Genomic DNA, 18,174 nt, shown 5'->3' on the forward strand with positions numbered 1-18,174 from the left:
CGTAACTAGGGGTGACTATAATACCACTTCCTCTCAGTAAAAATTTGTAGATATACGTACTGGGTCCGTTGATTCACTGGTGCACCACTTCGGCAAAACGGCAAATATCGAAAATAACAAATTTTACCCGTCTTATACCCCGAAACAATGGCTGGCGGGCAATTGGCAACATCGTTTGGTGGGCCCAGCCATATATATACAACAAGAATAAAACGTATAATTACGATTCGAAAAGTATAAGATTTATATAGATTTAAAGACCTGTATTCAGCCGAAGTCGAATATATGCCATCTTAAATTTATTGGTCGTAATGTCACATGCACCGCTTGTATTTTTGATGAAAAGACTTACTGGTCTTTCGTGCGCCTTGTTACGTTTATTTTGGGCTATTTTTGTGGATATCAGGATTTGACACAAAAAGCGTGGGCAATTTATTTCTGCGCACACTCATGGATAAATCGGAATGCACCGTTTCAGGCATATTGTAGTTAGGTAATATCGCATTCGTTGACTATCGGATTCGCCCTATTATTGTAATATAGGCTACGTATTCGGTCGAATTTTTGGTTTCGTCCAGACTCATCCCTATCAAAAATGGATTCTTTAGATATAGGGTCAGTGATTTTGCACTACGACCCCAGCAATTTATGGCACCAACAGTGTGTAATAACATTTAGTTTGCTAAGGTATTTTACGTAGCAATGGCAGGTCACCGTGGCTTATTCGAAGTAAAAGTCACACGGCGTCGCAGGTGTAAGTCGTCTTTCGAACTCAAGTATAGTACGCAGTAATGTTTCATGCAATGGCTTGATTGGCAGAATCGCCCCACTACGCAGGTCCTTATCAGCCACTTTTTCCTGATAAGTCGGAGTGAGATCTGAAAATTCAAGCTCTAACAAGCTACAGGAGTTCGGCGGTTTTACGGGGTATATTGTGGTCAGAGTACGCTGGTGCGCACAACTTGCCTGGCAAAAACCTCCACGTATACGTAGGGGATCTCTACCACTATAATCAGACAACACAGTAATGTTTCATGGAACGAGATCTAAAATTACTGGTGGCTGATCCAGCTAGGCTGCAATGTATGGGATCCATGCGAAGCCAGAAACCAAGTGTAATACAGCACGAAAAAGGTTTTGAATTTTTTGGTGTTTTACCTTGACAACGAGTTGGGTCGAGGGCCTGTGCGTGTATCGACGGCAAAGTCTTTTAAATGCATTTGCATCATTCAGAGATGATGACACCATATTCGTCATGACTTCACATGAGGTGGCACGAAATATTTGTACAAGGTTTTAGGGTCGTGGTGTAGGAGACAGCTAAGATAATTGGTTCGTTGCTAAACGTAGGTTACACCAAAAGAGCCTATAGAACAAATAACAACAGTGTAGATTTTGTTCCGAGTGGGTGTGCCCTGTACGTTTGATTTATGTGTGTAAAGGCTTGGTCAACAAAATTTCATCTGTTACCTAATGTGTTGTGTTCTACTTTTTGTTGTAGACAACTATAACCTGGCGTAAATTGATTTCATACTCTTACTTGACGATGAGTATTTCAAATGGAAGTGTGGCCTACCTAGGCCAAATTTTGGTGTATACAACCACGGGCTGCCCCCATTGCAGGGCCACAAAAACAAAGTTGGAATCACTGAATTTGCCTTACAAAAATGTTAATGTTGATGATTATCCAGAACAGAGAGATATTATGATTCAATTTACCAACAAGAGAACTGTTCCACAATTGTTTTTCAATGAAAAACATGTAGGTGGAAATGATGACTTTCAAAATCTGAGTCATGAACAACTTAATGAGTTAATTAAATATGTCCGAGATGTACCTGCACCAGAAAATTCACCAAAATTCGAGGAGACAATTGAAATGAAAAAGGAATTTATTGAAACCCCAAGTGAAAAAGATGATCTGGCTGATCTTGTTGAAAGCTTCAGTCAGCAAAGCAAAATCATTTATGATCACCGAAAGTTTTTGTTCTCATCCAACCCAAAAACGTTTAAAGGTGATGACCTTATCACCTACATTGCACACAAACGGCAGCTTGATAGGCAAGAAGCAAAGCAAATTGCTCAGGATATTCTTAACAAGCATTTTGCAGTTTCAGCTAAAGATTCTGATAATACCACCATAAATGATGACGGCACATTGTATAGGCTGATACAAGATTTGCCCTCTAAAGCACTAAATGCTAATATTCCATCATATGTCTCAATTGCTTCAGCATCTGAAGTGTCAGTACTTCTCAGAAAACATGTGTTAAAAATGTATGCAAAGTATTTGTCACCAGATGGCAAAACAGTTGACTATACTGGCATAGGAAAAAGTTCTGAGTTTGAGGACTATAAAAAGCTAACTGCCCAGCTTGCACGTGTACAACTTGACAGTTTGACAAGGCATGAAATAGTTGCTTTTTTCATTAATGTTTATAATGCACTTGTTATTCATGGAAATATTGCCTTTGGGTTCCCTGAGAGCACTTATCAACGCTACAAGTTCTTCAACAAATGTCAATATCTTATTGGAACACATGCTTACAGCTTACAAGAAATAGAGAATGGTGTCCTGCGGTCAAATCGAAAAGGTGTTGGCATGCTCAGTCGACCTTTTAAAGAAACTGACCCCAGGTTTAAGCATATCCTTATTCCACATGAACCTTTGATTCATTTTGCATTAGTTTGTGGGGCAAAAAGCTGTCCACCAATCAAAACATATACTGCAGAAAACATTATAGCCCAGCTTGAGTTAGCAGCATCCGCTTTTCTTGAAAGTGATGAGGGGTGCCGTGTTGATGTTGATCAAAAAATGATTGGTTTGAGTATGATCTTTTCATGGTATAAAGAAGATTTCGGTGACAACAGCTCTGAAGTATTGTTGTGGGTGAAGGAGCACATGGCAGAAGGGAAAAAGAAAAATGACCTAAAAGCAATTTTGGAAAGTAAACCTTACAAACTGGTTTATTTGACGTATAATTGGGGTACAAATAAAAAATAAGTTGATCACTTTGTTTCGTATATTTTTTTGCTGAAGAGTTTGGTACTGTTTTGAGTAATTTGTGGCAAAAAATCTGTCTGTTGCATTTAATATTGCATGTGCATAGTACCTCGACACAAACTTTTTCTTTTTTATAGGTGAAGTAATGCCCAACAGAAGCATGATACGATAATATGTATTTTCATGTAAATTAGTTACGCAACGTTTTTTTTTAACAAATATTAACTTCTATACTTAAACATGGATTGCATTTTTGTGTGCTCATTTAGTTGCATGTATATGTATATACAAACAAAATAATATTGAATAGTTGATTTAAAATATATGGCACAAACATTTGAACAATAAGACCTGACTACATTAGCAGATATGTATGCTAAAATGTTTGTAGAAACTGTTTACTATTTATTTTATGATCAATGTTTTATACTTTTTGTCATGCTTATGATGTTTATAAAGATATTTTAAATTCATAAATATATTCCAGTTGTTCTTGATTTGTGTAACGTAATATGTTACTAATTACAGTTACTTTCAGAACATGATTTTGTGTTGCTTGGCTAGTTATATAGTGTAGAATTGTGTTAAACATGGAACAAGTACATTCCTGGCTTATATCCCAGCATGTCCATGTTCCAAAAGACTGGCTCACTGCCTGTCTGGAATGGCTGCAAGAAGAAAACCAGGTATGGATTTCAATCTTTAATTCAAATTGTAGTTGCTTGTTTAAAATTACATGCATTGTTAAAAATAACTCAAATGACTTTTCCACTCTAGGGAAGAACAAGCCAAAATCTACGACAGCAAGTCCTAGAACAGTGGTTACTTACAGATTTGGAGGAGTTGAGTGTTGCCAGGCTTCCGCGTAAGATTATGGATGAAAAGTACACATTAAACGGAATGTAAAGACATGATTGGTTTTTGTGCAAACCTTGGCAATAACAAAATATTTTTTTTTATGTATTATCAGATTCTGTCTTCAAATCAACACCATTATGGATGTATCTAAGCCACTATATGGCCAGTTGCTGGAGTTCCAGAACCGTGACAACCCAAATACACGCGTATCTGCAGAAACTCAAATTACTCAAAAAGTAAATGAGGACAAATTGTTTAACGGGGCATGCTAACATAGCAATTGGATATTATACTGTACTTCACTTCACTTTATGGAATATAACATGGGTAAATTAAATTCAGTGAAATTGTAACTTATGGACTTTTGATGTTTTGTCAGCCATGGGAAGCGAAACCAACCAGAATGTTGAAGATGACTTTAACAGATGGGGTAACTGAAGTGGTCGGAATGGAATACAGGAGTATATCTTGTCTCAATGACAAACTGCCGCCTGGAACAAAAGTGAGTCATTATTCTTATCTTTACCTTACACAGTCCTAATATCTTCTGGAACAAATCAGGTGAAAATCAAGGGGCCCGTTACATGCAGGAAAGGTATGTTGATGTTGGCACCAAGTAATGTGCAGCTTTTGGGTGGTGAAGTTGAAGACTTGTTTGAAAGAAATTCCAAAGAAGCGTTGTTGTGTAGAGCATTCAATCAACAGGTAAATATATACATATTTATAAACAATTAGTTTAAATCACATTTATTAATGCTGTGATAAGAATTTATGTTAACTTAAACAGTAATGGCTGGGTAGACAGACAATGTATGCATATATACACACCCCTTCTTCCTTTACAGCAATGTCAAAAAGCCATATTACATTTGTGGTGAATTTTTTTTATTTTAGCCGGTGCCGCAGTCAAACCAGCAACCACAGCCTATACAAAATCGGGACATAATAGGTGAATTAGTCTGTTTTGTTACTGTATTGTCAATCATTACAATCACAAACAAAATGCTGATATCCAAAAATTAGGTTTACCAGACGAAGCAACAAGTCATACTATGCAGGGAAGTGTTAACTCTGAATTTCAAACTGGAACAAATGCCAATCATGGAAATATTAACCGAAATGAATCAACTTCTATGTCGGATAATTTTGGTGATGAACTTACTGATGATGACATTTTATTGGAAATGGAAAGAATTGAATCACAACAAGTATGTTTTCTCATAAATTCACAATTTATCCTGAAGGTATCTTTAGTTAAACTGGCCCGTAACTCTAACAGGCAAATAATCCTACAGCCGCACCGGAGTTGAAACCAATCCTGCCACAGAGCACAATAAAAACATGTGGTATATCAAATACAAAGGTTAAACAAGCACATCATCACAACAAAGTGATGGTGAATGATTGTCGAATAACATCAGGTAGAATATCAATGTTTTTGGAATCTATGGGTATTTACCTAACATGCACGTATTTATTTGTGTCTATTTAATAATTCAGTTTCACAAAATGCTGTGACGGGCGGGAAACGTCAAAACAACAAACCATCGAAACAAATTTCAATTGAAGACGCATTCAAACAGAACTTCAAACCATTGTCGGAAAACTTGGCAAAGTACGCGAACGCCGATCCTGGGCGAGGCTGTGCAAGCCACAATCGCCAGGCTACTGTTAAACCAAGCTACACCAAAACAAGCCTCATTAAACGGGAAATTAAACAAGAGGATGAAGAGTCGTGTCCGCCGCTTATTGCCAGAATACAGAAGGCTCCTATCAATAATGCATGTTTAACGTCACCCGACTGCAGCGCGATGGAAGATGATGAACTGGTCGAGCTCGCAAAGTTTGTGGAAGAAACAGAGCAACCCACAGTTAATTACATTTGTCAGCTTAGCTCTTCAAATAAGGTGAGGTAAACGGTTTGTTTATCCTTCAATGTTAAAGGAAACTTATCATGTATTTCGACACACACGCCTGCAAAACTTATTACACGACTATTAAACTACCCAAGCGGTTTAAAAATTTGAGTTGACATTTTCATCGTCTTCAGTCCAATGAAAAACGTAATAATTTTTATCAGCATATTTAGAACGTTGTACCGTTGTGGTTGCCTTTCACATTCTTTTCCCAAGTACTTTTACAAGGTTATTCTAATCGTTTTTTGCTAACACAAATGGCATAATGTCGTGCTAAACACACAACGCTAAGTTAGATGTTGTAATGACCTAACTCTTACCAACCGCATGCGGATTGTCATGTGCGGACTTGTCCTTGGGCAAGTGGCCTAACTGGCAATTTCATACTTGACGGTAATTTGGTTCAACTCAATTTGTTTACCCAAGGTTGTTCGACGACTTTCAGTCAAGGCATTCATCGTGACTTTGCTATCAAAATTGCACGGTGACGCCACCAACGGCTGGAATTTGAAGGCGAAAATCTGTGACGGCACCGGTACGCTCGATGTCCAGTTCAACGACACGGTGCTGACACAACTAATCGGATTTAAAGCTCGGCAGGTACATATTCGGCGGCCGTGAATCTGATTTTGCGTGCTTGGGTACAACAACTTGAACAATGAGGCTGTTGGGCGGTGAAATAGCATTGAGATTTAAACGTGACGAATGTGTGGGTAGTGCTTGTTATCAGACGGTGAAGAATGTTTAGCCGGATGGATGTGAAAGTCCTCACAAAGCACGCTGATACCACTAAGAATTCAATGCGCTCTCAAATTAAGTACCATCAATAGTTCATAACTGTGTGACGTCAATAACAAGAGTGAAAGTCCCTTTGTCCTGTAGAAATCCAGCGCATGCCATTTAGTAGGGTAAGACGGAGATTTGTCTGCGGGACCACGTTCAAATAAACTGGAAGCCAAAATCTGAAAGGTCTCAGCAGGTCGTAGTAGGGAGCCTACTTTTACACTTATAAATACGTTCCCTTCACTGTTTATTGTGTTGTTGAACCTTGCGAAGTTTTGGATTTACGATAAAGATTATTTTCTTATTTTGCACCACGTAACATCATCCGCCAGGCTATATAAGTTAGTACAATTGTAAAGAAGATGTGGGCCGGCTGATTTCCAAGCCCTGCACAAAGGAAGATTTAAACCCTATCGTGAGCCAAATTGTATCAAATTCGTCGTCAGTTTACAGCAAATCGCAGGGAGTATTCTCCTATACGATTAACTGATCGTGTTTCAACATTTTTATTAAAAAAATTACATTCTTGTTCAGGTGGAAGCAATAAAACGGAGAAGTGATCCCGATGATCTGAACAAACTGGGCCTGGGGATGCGAAATTGTCGCGATACGATCATCGGCATGTGCAAGATAATGACTCTCGATTTGAGCGGCGAAGTTGCCACTGTGACAGCTCTGACAGATGCCGATGACAAATATTGGAGTGACCTTCAGACGAGCGTTGACTGCACTTAAAACTTCAAAATTATGGATATTTTTTCCAGCATTATCTTCACTGTCATCAGCTCTGGTATCGTGTTTCAACGTTTCGTTGATATTCGGGTTTGCAATAAAATATTCTTTTTTAGAGCTTTGCCTTTAGTTGTTTAAATAGGATTGGAGTAAATTGCTTTGCAAGGTTGATATACTAAGCGTAGGAAAACTTATAATACACAACTAATTTAAATCGGCTATTGCGTATCATGCTACACAATGTTTTACCCCAAAAAACGCACCGTCACTGTGGGCGTTTGAAACCTCGGTACCAATCTGTTTATTTGTCGTGTCACGGCACGAAAGTTTGCAATTAGGGCTATTGATAGAGGTAAAACAGACATGGTAGTGTGCCCACTCTCTTTTATTTGAATTAAAATAATTCAAGTCGGAATGGACGGATTCCACCCCGAGAACTTTTTTAGCTTTCCTCATAGATTTCCATGCAATGTTTGCCTGACTTCTTTATTCATAACTTTTCAAAACTTATTCAACCAACGTTTATTGTGATGACAACTAAGACCGCGGAGTATGGACTGTAGCAGCAACAGCAGTAAAAGCACAACATATCAATTCAATAGCAGCGAAATAACTTTGAATACAAAAGTCCCGTTTGTACATTACAAATTGCCAACAACGCAAAACGGCGGCCTGTCGATTATAACAACTATGATAAAAGAACTAAAATATACCATTTGACTATGTACAGAATTAAACTCGGCGCCAATAAACAAATAATTACTCGTACATGAAAAAATAACGCTCAAGATACCCAGCTTATAATGTCTTTATGCAATATCGAGAGAGGCTCGACTGTCATTCGAAGCAGCAGCTATGATTGGACAAGCTGGGAGCCGTGACAAGAAACAACCAGATCAATATTATTGAGCTTCCTCCGAGTTTTGTCGCGCGGCTTTAACGAGAAGTTCAACGATGGCCGGAAGTTGGGTCAGTTTCACCTTCACGTGCTCGGGAAGTCGAGCAGTTTGTCCGAATCTGCGTAAAAATAGAACCAATGTATTGTATGTGAAGCTATAACCACCATCGGTTTCCCATCATACAAGCATGTTCAACCAATTCTGTTTAAAAAAAAATTTTAATTTTTTACGGACCACGTCGCCGCAACAGATTTTTACTACTTTCGTACAAGAAGCCAAGTGGCTGCTGAAAGAAAATTCTTATTAAGTAACAGCTTGATTACATACAACTTTTCACACGAGATAAACTAGGCAAACCTTACAAAAATGTTATTTTGTTACAATTGGTTCCAGGTGGAAGTGAATTAAAAAGTTTTTTTAAAAAAAACTTACGTTTCACGGCGTCCGTCAGCTCCCACATAAACGACGGTCGTTGCTGACGACTGAACGAGGATCTGTGATTGGTCGAAATATACGACCCATATATCGCCAGTGGAGAGGTGACACGCCCTTCCCACGCCAGGAATGTTCACTGCTTTTGTGACTTGGGAATCGTCGGCGATTGGCATAAAGTGACTGCGTTTTTGTGGGTCTGGAAACAATTAAATTCGCTTTATTTAACAGGACGGTATGAGAATGCACTGAATTTATAACTTTCGCGAAGAAGCGCCATCGTTCAAATGTAAAAAATGTGTCTTCGAGGTTTGAGTTAATGTTGTATAAAGTATAAAATTCTTCAATAAATCAAAATTTAGTGCTTTCCAGGAGGTATAGATAAAAGAGGTAAAGAATCACTGGCGCGAGCCTCGCAATGCCAATTTAACAACACCTCACCTTTCCTTCCAACACTGACCACACTCCGAGTCCGACTCATAGCTGTAGCGCTCGAACGAAAGGAAAGTACGGATTCGCTGAAATGAATTGGCGGGACGGTGCTTGGAGAGGCTGTGGCCGCAATAGAAGGACACGGAAGGCTGTCCGGTGTCCGAGGGGAAGCGGAACTTGCAACTGGACCCGTTCTTCTTGGTGTGTTTGGAGCGCTGGAATCTTTCTTCGCTTGCTTCGAAACGTTCGATGTGGTTGCCTTGTGTGCGCTGTTTGATCCTACACCCGGTGGGCGCCTATGGATGAAATGCGTTAATGTCGTGCTCGAAGCAATTCAATTTGGAAATTGGAAAGAAACTTTATTAAGGGGAAAAAACATATTTGTTTGGGTGCAGTACAGGTATCTATCGGGCCCCGCATTTCCATTAGGACCAACCCTGTGTACTTGGTGAAGGTGTCGCGGGCTCGAATTTACTGTGGTTTTCATTCTAGTGAGAAACACACTTAAAACCAGCAATCGCATAGCATAATATTCCGGCTTTGGTCATTGGTTTACCTCGATACAGTAATAGGAAAATGTGAAGTGCCTCCAATTCCGTTTTGCTCCAACGCCGATATCGCAGCTTCCACATCTACGGAGCGTTGTCGACTTTCTATGGCATGTTGAAGCATGTCTTGTGCCAAAGAAGACAACTTGGACATCTGCTCGGATTTTGTACCTTCCGAACTGACCATTTCACCCAACGTCGAATCGAGAGTGACCGCTTTGCCGCTGACGTCACTCACCAATGTTTTTGACTTGGTCTGGTGAACTTTGCCACCTGTGAAAATTTGGAACGCTACCTTTACATGTATTGTTCATTTATTGGCGCTGTTTTTCTATCTTTATAGTGATGATGTTTTTATATTCCAGGTACAGATAGTAGACTGACCCTTGTAAAAGCAAATTTCAACATCAGCGTTCGGGTGATTCTCCATCAACATGCATTTTGCTTGCGCTGTAAATACCGTCACTTTCGGCGTTTTGGATCTCACCAGCTCGACGAACCTGTTACCAGAATCCATATAAGAAACTCCATAGGCAGCAAAATACCGTGAAAGCAAATGTAAATCGAAATACCTTGCTAGGTATTTGAACTTGTTGAAATATTTGTCCGGCATACTGGTGGACGAGTACACAGCGGCGTCATTTGGAGGAACTGGCGGATGCTGTGATAGCGGGCATCCAGCATCACCGTTGCAAGGTTCGGGTGCGTAGATCTACAAAGAGTTAAGCAGGTTTCACAAAATTGCGCCATCATGCGGATGAAACAAAACAAAGTCCCCACTCCTGATAATGGTACAAGCCAAAGAGTAGTCGCAAATTAATATGTTTCTACTATTAAGACATTTTACTATGTACTGTTTTATGTATCGTGCAAGTGAGATATCATGGGTGGGGTACACAGGCGCCTAGTTCGGGAGGGGGCGATTTTCAAAAAAACGGAGGGCTATTACGCGCGTCTGTCCGCACCATGTAACTCGTCGCATTCGTAACGTTCGAAGAAAAAAGACCTAAAACAATGTGTTTCTTACACAAAGCACACAAAATATGTTGACCTAGTTTCGCTCGCGTAACTGACATCGGTTGTTGCAACGTCAGTCTCGCAGTACAATATGCCAACAGGTACTTATTGGTCGTGTAGTAGACCGATCTAGTGTGTTCATCGTTAACGCCGCCCTTTTGGCTAATACGCCTCATGCATTGAAATTCAAACACAGTTTTTCGATACTTGATGACGTCATAGTAACAAATTATAACGTCATAATATAGCCGCCCCCCATGGAAAAATGAACACTAGGCGCCTATGGTGGGGTGGATATAAAAAACGTTGAAAACAGGTTACCTTAATCGTTCTTCCGTTGTCCAATACCCGGAGGACTTCCGTCACGATGTCCTTCCCCGTCTTACTAGAAACGATCTCCAGACAAACTTCTCCATCCTCCAAAATGCTGACCTACAGTGGAGACACGATGAATATTAATAAAACAACATAATTATTACGATACAACTCGATTGTACAAAAAATTTACCATTGAATTTTTTGCCTTTTGTCGTATAGGTCTCAATCGACGCGAGTCGATCGTTGGCAAGATCTTTTGGTTTCTGCTTCCACTGGCATTACTATGGTGTGATGACCTTGAGGATTGGTGTACCCTGTCGCTGCTTGGTTTCGGTGGTTTATGCTGAGGCTGTGATAACGCAATAAAACTGGAGTTAAAAAGCGTGACAGCTAAGTATTTGAATATTCCGATATATGGTGTAATCACACCCTCATCGCATATCAACTGACTAATTGCAAACTGAAATATTAACAGAAACCGTCTGAAAACAATAATTCAAAAGAGAAGAATCTACGAATATACATCACTGTATTTTTTTATTGGAATATGAGGTTTATACCTGTTCCACTTTCCTCCTTGCAACGTGTTCTGGAATGTTCTCCTTACATTCCTCGTCCGCCTGGTTTCCACGAACTCGCAACATGTAACGGTCGTGTTGCTCATTGCGGGTTTGTCTTTCATGCGCGTAATTCTGTTCACCCAGCGGCGGCCTTTCCCGTGAAGACTTGGTTTCAGATGCAATCCACACGTTGTCAGATTTAGATTGCAGTGGCCGCTTATCACTGCGCTGGGTGTTTTCATTGCTGTTACATTTGCGCGAAGCTGGTCGTCCACGACTACTGTCTGTCGGGTGTTGCGGTGCGTCCTCGTAACAACTCGACCTGTCGTCACCTGTAACCGCACCCGAGTAGTTGCTGCTCGTCACAGAGTTTTTGTCCCTCGAGTGGTGACGACGTGAGGATGCGGATCTGGTTAGTCGACGGCTGCCGCTTTTTTGAGCTCTTTGCTCCTCGATTTGTGATAGGTTTTGCATGGACGAGGATCTATTTATCGGCTGTTTATCCCCACATGGGTCATCGTATTCCGCGGGTCGGCCGTTGTCCCGAACTGGCGGAGACGGGGGATGTCTTGACCTGCTGCTGTTGTATCCGCTCGAAGACGACCTATAAAAGCCAGGCTCATACTTCGCCTGGTAGGGCTGGAAGCTGCCCCCTGGTGGATAAAATGGATCGCTAGGCATCATCGCCGAAACGTCAGGATAACCACTGTATTGACTATTTTCATCATACGCCAGGGAATCGCTTGAACCACCGCCATAATGTCGTCTGTAGCTTCCAGTGGAATTGCTGTCTACTGACTGTAGAACGCGGCGCGTGTTCGAAGGATAATCGTCTTGCCTATCAGAGCGTCCACTTTTAAATGCTGGTTTCGAGGGCAGCGGACCGACTTCTGACGAATCTACTCTGTGCCTCGGTGCACCCCTGGCTGCTTCATCGCTGTACTTGCTGTCATAACCTGGATCCCACCTTGAGTAACCATCCGACGATTCCTGATATCGCTGTCGCCACATTGGAGGTCGGTTTCCCGGCATGTCGTGGACGCGTGATGCAACCGGGGCTTCATTGTCGTGTCGCGTTGAATATTGGTCGCAAGTTCGGACTCCGCTTTCAGAGCGCTGACGGTCATTGCGTCTCCGCGAATTTGACTCCGGTTGATGCTTTGGGTTTGGGTTTGTTAGAGTTTCTTGGTAAGAGCCCTCGACAATAGAGTTGTCAACCACAGGTTCCAGGGTTCTCGGGGGCAAAGCGACGAAAGGCCGGGTTCTTGGTGGCAGACGTGACTTCTGGTAAGTATCACCTGCTGAATTGTTCGATGTGTTGGAGTGTGATTGTTGAGGTGTGCTGTGCAGAGTGCCCTGTCTACTGCTCACATTTGTGGTCATCGTTGCGTTGCCGCTGTCCACTGACGCCTCGCGGCCCTTACGAGTTCCCGGCTTCTATGTAAGGAAAAAAGGAACGACTAGCAGACTTACATGGGATAAAGCAATCTTTATCACAAATGAAAATTTTTTTCATATGCATATGTCAAAACTTAAAAAAAAAAAAAAAACTCATACAAATTGTAGGATGTACTTATTTTGCGTTGCACATACCATGAACCGGTGATCCAGTACGGCGGCTAAACTTATCCGTTTCGTCGGATTTTTTTGTAGCATTTGGTCAATTAAATCTCTCGCTTCTGGTGAAACATGATCGGGAAAAGTATAGTTGCCCAGGACGACCTTGTTCAATGTACTTTTCACCGCATTGGTCTGTTAAAATGTTGACAAGTTTTGATTTTTCTGTTATCTGTCTGCTACATTAGCGTAGAAAAAAAAGGCACGCTTCAAATACAAAGTTAATTAGGGTTGTCCTTTTAAATACTGCAGTAAAAGTCAAGTGTACACCTTTCTTGACATATCTAACTTTAAACCTGCATCTCAACGCTGCCAATTGTTACTGATCTTGTATGATTACATAGCACAACTTACATCAAATGGTGGAGTTCCAACTAAGAAGGTGTAGAGCATGCAGCCCAAAGACCATACGTCGGACTCTAGTCCATGGGCACTCCTTGTCGCTATTTCCCTGCAAACATAGCTAGTGTATTAAAACACAACCCGAAAGTATAAACACACAACTGAAAAGTTTGAACAAACAACTGACTGTAAAAGTTTCTACGCCGAGCGACACCTGTCACACATTACTTGGCAAAGAAAAACGACCAACATTTGAAATACTCGCATTGCACAGAAAGTTTCGGAAACAATAGTGGCTTGTGACGCCACAATGGAAATGGTTATGCGATGATTGTTCTAACATGATGATCGCCCTGGGAATTTAGGCGCTGAAAACAAGTGTGTCGGTGCAAGCCCAAACCTGTTTATTTTTCCAGCCAAAGCGGTACTCTTGTCTCGTGATACGACTAAGTTGGCTGTAGCGATTTATTATCCACCAATTTATTTTCCTCAATTACCCGAATATACATATTCCTAAAAATAAATAAACTTGATTCTTTTTTGCGGTTGATAAACTAAAAAAATACTGGTAGTGTAATCGTTACACATCCATGTCGCTACCGTCGGTTTGCTGCAAATTCTGAACAGAGTGCGAATGCAAGTTTGTCAAGATTCAAACAACACATTCCCGATAGTCAATATTAGCTTACAAGTCGACGGTTTGTTTGGGAATATGCTGGCTAGTAAAAAATAGGGCAGCATTTTATAGTTTACAACTGCTATTTCGCGCAGGGATTTTAACGAAAGTTTCCAAGTTTAAAACTGAGAAGTGGACAAGATTTAAATAGCTTAACGGTCGTCAGTCAAGACGGTTGGATGGCAAACAATGGACCGAAATTGAGTCTTACACGTGTATTTGCTTGGCAATATTACATTTACAAACGGTGTATGTGTACACACAACCTCGAAGGCGGTCAGCGGCGGTTGGCCTAAATACACAAACCTGGCGTTCAATTGAGTATTGCACATATTAGCTAACACTAGCTGGAATGCATTTTGTGACATGGGAGTACAAATTTTTTTTACCTATTTTTTGTATTTTTATGACATGACATACAAACAACTTTTGACGTCTGGAAGCCAAAACGACATTTAAACCCGCTCGACACGAGGCAAGGTTTGAACCATCATCAATCGTCAGGCACATTCCATTGACATACGCCACGTTTGACATCCACATCAATCGGCACTTAATCAACGCGAACCGCAATACCCACAAACACAAGTACATCAACAAACACGCGTCCGTTGGGAAGTCCTCGAATGGCGCTATGCGTGATGGAGGTGGCAACACACGTATAGAAAAAAAAACAAGTCCGGGCCACATGCCTTTTCCCAATTACTTGTTGGTGAGGCACAAGCAGCGATTGAAGCCCAGTTCTTGGACAATAGATGTGGTATCAGAAAATGGGCCCACCTCCGCCAAACAAAGGCGGCGTCGGGTAAGAAAAGCGATAGAGCTCGTGCCTGCCGCGTTTTGGGTGTAGGCACAGCGCGAGCGTTTGGGTCGGTGTGACCGCTGTGTGACAAGCTGGTGCAGGCCCAGGACATGTCTGACGAAGGGGCATTTAACAACCAAACGGCGCGAGGATTTGGCGGGTACTGTCCACGCACACGTGGTAGATTTAAAATTCCGAATTCCAAATCGCAAAATATAGTACGATCACTTTGAATAAGAAAGCCAAAGCTAAGTTGTGACCAATACTACCATTAAAATTCAACAACAGACAGATTAACAAAAGCTATTATTTTACTACAGAAATAAAAGATCTAATAACATCACAAAACACAAACATTACATAAAAATAAGTAACAAATGTATTTAAAGTTGATTTAAATAACATATTAGGTGGAATTGTGGAAGAAAAATATTTGTACTTGATAAGTTGTGTAAACATTGTGCTCAGCCCCAACCGTCACATTTTTACTGTCAGATAAACATGAATGATTGACTCACCACAAAGGGTAAAATGCTAAGCAAACAAAAACCACACCTTGAGACTTCCTAATAACAATAATCCTATGTCAATCCTGACAAGGGTGTTTACTTTGTCATAGGACATTATTAAAGAAAATTATATCTTGCCAATAGCCTACATTAAATTTTTTGCTTCTGCTGTTGTCCACCACAATGCATATTCTAGTTTAAAAGAAAAACATGTGTCCCCTATTTCCTAGCCTACACATAGCACTTACGGTGATATAAAGTTTGGAGTTCCACACATTGTAAAATGCTTGTCAGAGGGAAGTGCAAGCTGTGTTGCAAGACCAAAATCAGCTATCTTAATGTGGTAATCATCATCCAAAAGCATATTTGCCAGAGTTAGGTCTCGGTGCAAAATACCATGTGCATGTAGATACAACATTCCGTCAACAATTTGTCCAAGAAACTCACGCACTAAAAATAACAATATGTTTATTAAATTTGTTACAAATACGATTTATTTCACAAATATTTAAATCATTTTTAAGGTTTATCAATTGCCAAACTGTTTGTGCAAACAAACACACCTTGATCTTCACCAAGTGAGTTTCCTTGGCTCTTCAAAAACCGATTTAGCTCTCCTTTGAGGCACAGCTCCAGGATCAGATAAACATAGTCAGAGTCTTCAAAGCAATGATACAACTCCAGAATTGACGGATGCTTGAGCTGTGCATGAATCTCAACCTCACTTCTTACACGGGACACCATACCAGACTTTCTCATGCACCTCTTGTCGATCATTTTAATTGCAACATAATAACCTGACTGTTTGCATTTTGCCCTGTACACACAGGCAAACGCACCACGTCCAATGGGGTTTAAAACTTCATATTCGGCAATTGTATCTCCGAACTTTGGCATGGTTGCTGATAGCTTGCAGAGAATTGCAACCCTGTGTGGCACTGATGATACAGCATCAAGAAACTCATTCACAGAGGGAACTTGTTGCTCTGTAATTTCATACAAAAAGGTTACAAAGGCTCAATAAGTTTTTAAGTAACAGTTTCAGAGATCTTAGTATAAATAGTATACTAGACTGACATGGCTAATAGTGTAAATTTTCTGCAACTGTTATCAAAACACTTTGCAAACACACATTAGCTGAATGCGAGTATATATTTTTTGTCATACCTATCTTCCAAGCATAGTCACATAAAACCTTTCCAAAGTTGCCAAACCACATATCCTACATTTCATTGCAATATTTGATTTGAATACTACCTGGTGCACAAACTTCTATTTCTCAAAAACATTTACTGGTAAAAATATTTGAATCAATTAACTAAATACTTTGTTTCACATGTTAATTTACGTAGCCTATATATAATAACTATAATTTTAGCCAACATACAAAAGATCGATATAATCAACACCTTTCCACACATACACATTATACAATAAAAAATACCACAGGCAAAAATATTTTGGATAAGTGAACATAGCTGCATGTACAAGGCAAATATTAACATTAAACCAAATTAAAATCTGCACTCATGCACTTCACTATTAAATTAAAGCACACCTGACAATAGCTTAAATGTACTAACCTCAATTAGTGTTCGGTCTCACTACAGCCATTGTTGCGGAAAAACGTTACGACTGGAAAGCAACGCAGGTCCGGGCTTGTCGGTTTCGTCACCGCAGTCAGTCTGACCGGTACAAATCTCAAAAATGTCGTATGACTACACTGACTTTTTTACACATTAACATATGTTCACTGGCCTAGTTATCGTATCCACTAAAAAATAAATTACTGAAATAGTTATAAAACTGGGGACATTATTGTGTTGTGTTCAATGTGTTGCACCATGATTAACGAGCACAAGTATCTGGTCCTGAACGTTTATGTTGTGCTTAACGCCCGTTATATCAGTTTAGATAAAAACGTTTGCTTAAATGTCTCTTTTATACATTTTCATAAAAGCGAAGGGCAGTTAACGTTTCGGATTCACCATTATGACCGATAGTGGTAAACAAACGTTTTTGAAATTTGAGAATTTTCAGCCACCGCCTAACTTTCACATCGGTTCATGAGTAATTTTTTTCTGTTTCCAATCGTGTTTTTGACACAAACGTTATTTTGATCCTTGGCATATTACTTGTGATTTAGGTCGCATCGCCTTTGCAATAGTGTATTTTGCGACCTGAACATGAAAAAAACATACACCTGCTAAGATTAGGATCTGTCTTGTTTCTTACAAGACAAATATGGTTAGCACCAGTGTTTTTCTTTTTAAACATCGCTGGTTCGCCGAATGGGACAGGAAAAAAAAATAAAAGATGCAAGTTTAAAGAAGTGACTTTCGTTACAACAGCGCAGGCGAAACATTGAACATCTTATTCATAATACATTTAACAAGTACCAACTTTCCTTCGGTATCCATTACAAATACACAATTATATGTTAAACCAAAGAACACTATTATAGTGTTCTCTGGTTAAACCAGTGGTGTGTCAGATCGGTTAGTCGTAGGTTTAAGCTTCCAGCATTCGCAGAGTAGTCCTATAGGCCGCGATTTTCGAATATAATTTTCACATCATACTACATGGCCTTCCAGTGACATCTTTTCTTGAATGTATGTGTCGCTCGATGATAAATGTTGGAAAGCAAATAAATTGTTGCTTCTTTGCTGTAAGTTGACATAACATTTTGATGATGCCAGCTATAATTCCAAATCCAAAACCATCACTTT

At 40.1% G+C, this 18,174-nt stretch overlaps 3 protein-coding genes across 5 annotated transcripts; 2 read left to right on the top strand and 1 right to left on the bottom strand.

Annotated features, from left to right (window-relative positions):
- Positions 1-1,508: 1,508 nt before the first annotated feature.
- LOC145912309 (uncharacterized) lies at positions 1,509-3,015 on the top strand. The gene has a single exon (XM_082999732.1). The coding sequence runs from the start codon at positions 1,547-1,549 to the stop codon at positions 3,002-3,004; it is 1,458 nt and encodes a 485-aa protein (XP_082855858.1). The 5' UTR covers positions 1,509-1,546; the 3' UTR covers positions 3,005-3,015.
- A 466-nt stretch (positions 3,016-3,481) lies between these two features.
- LOC145912305 (recQ-mediated genome instability protein 1-like) lies at positions 3,482-7,346 on the top strand. 2 transcript variants are annotated; one of them, XM_082999728.1, is made up of 11 exons: positions 3,482-3,690; positions 3,782-3,906; positions 3,975-4,098; positions 4,242-4,364; positions 4,424-4,567; positions 4,757-4,811; positions 4,886-5,070; positions 5,142-5,283; positions 5,363-5,769; positions 6,205-6,378; positions 7,096-7,346. In XM_082999728.1, exons 1-11 carry the CDS (start codon positions 3,595-3,597, stop codon positions 7,294-7,296), a joined length of 1,776 nt encoding a protein of 591 aa, XP_082855854.1. In that variant the 5' UTR covers positions 3,482-3,594; the 3' UTR covers positions 7,297-7,346. The 2 variants fall into 2 exon arrangements, with proteins under 2 accessions (XP_082855854.1, XP_082855855.1); XM_082999729.1 differs by having other exon boundaries at positions 3,538-3,690; positions 3,782-3,869.
- Positions 7,347-7,806: 460 nt separating this feature from the next.
- Positions 7,807-17,214, bottom strand: LOC145912612 (serine/threonine-protein kinase PLK4-like). Of its 2 annotated transcripts, none has more exons than XM_083000144.1 (14): positions 17,029-17,214; positions 16,009-16,431; positions 15,694-15,895; positions 13,471-13,567; positions 13,093-13,251; positions 11,500-12,936; positions 11,130-11,288; positions 10,943-11,053; positions 10,177-10,316; positions 9,989-10,104; positions 9,613-9,877; positions 9,066-9,352; positions 8,625-8,823; positions 7,807-8,310 (listed from the first exon to the last, which is right to left on the bottom strand). In XM_083000144.1, exons 2-14 carry the CDS (start codon positions 16,340-16,342, stop codon positions 8,196-8,198), a joined length of 3,621 nt encoding a protein of 1,206 aa, XP_082856270.1. In that variant the 5' UTR covers positions 16,343-16,431; positions 17,029-17,214; the 3' UTR covers positions 7,807-8,195. The 2 variants fall into 2 exon arrangements, with proteins under 2 accessions (XP_082856270.1, XP_082856269.1); XM_083000143.1 differs by lacking the exon at positions 17,029-17,214 and adding an exon at positions 16,613-16,725.
- Positions 17,215-18,174: the final 960 nt, after the last annotated feature.

Source organism: Ascidia mentula, chromosome 8 (genome assembly GCF_947561715.1).
Source record: "Ascidia mentula chromosome 8, kaAscMent1.1, whole genome shotgun sequence".
In the NCBI taxonomy this organism is placed as follows: Eukaryota; Metazoa; Chordata; class Ascidiacea; order Phlebobranchia; family Ascidiidae; genus Ascidia; species Ascidia mentula.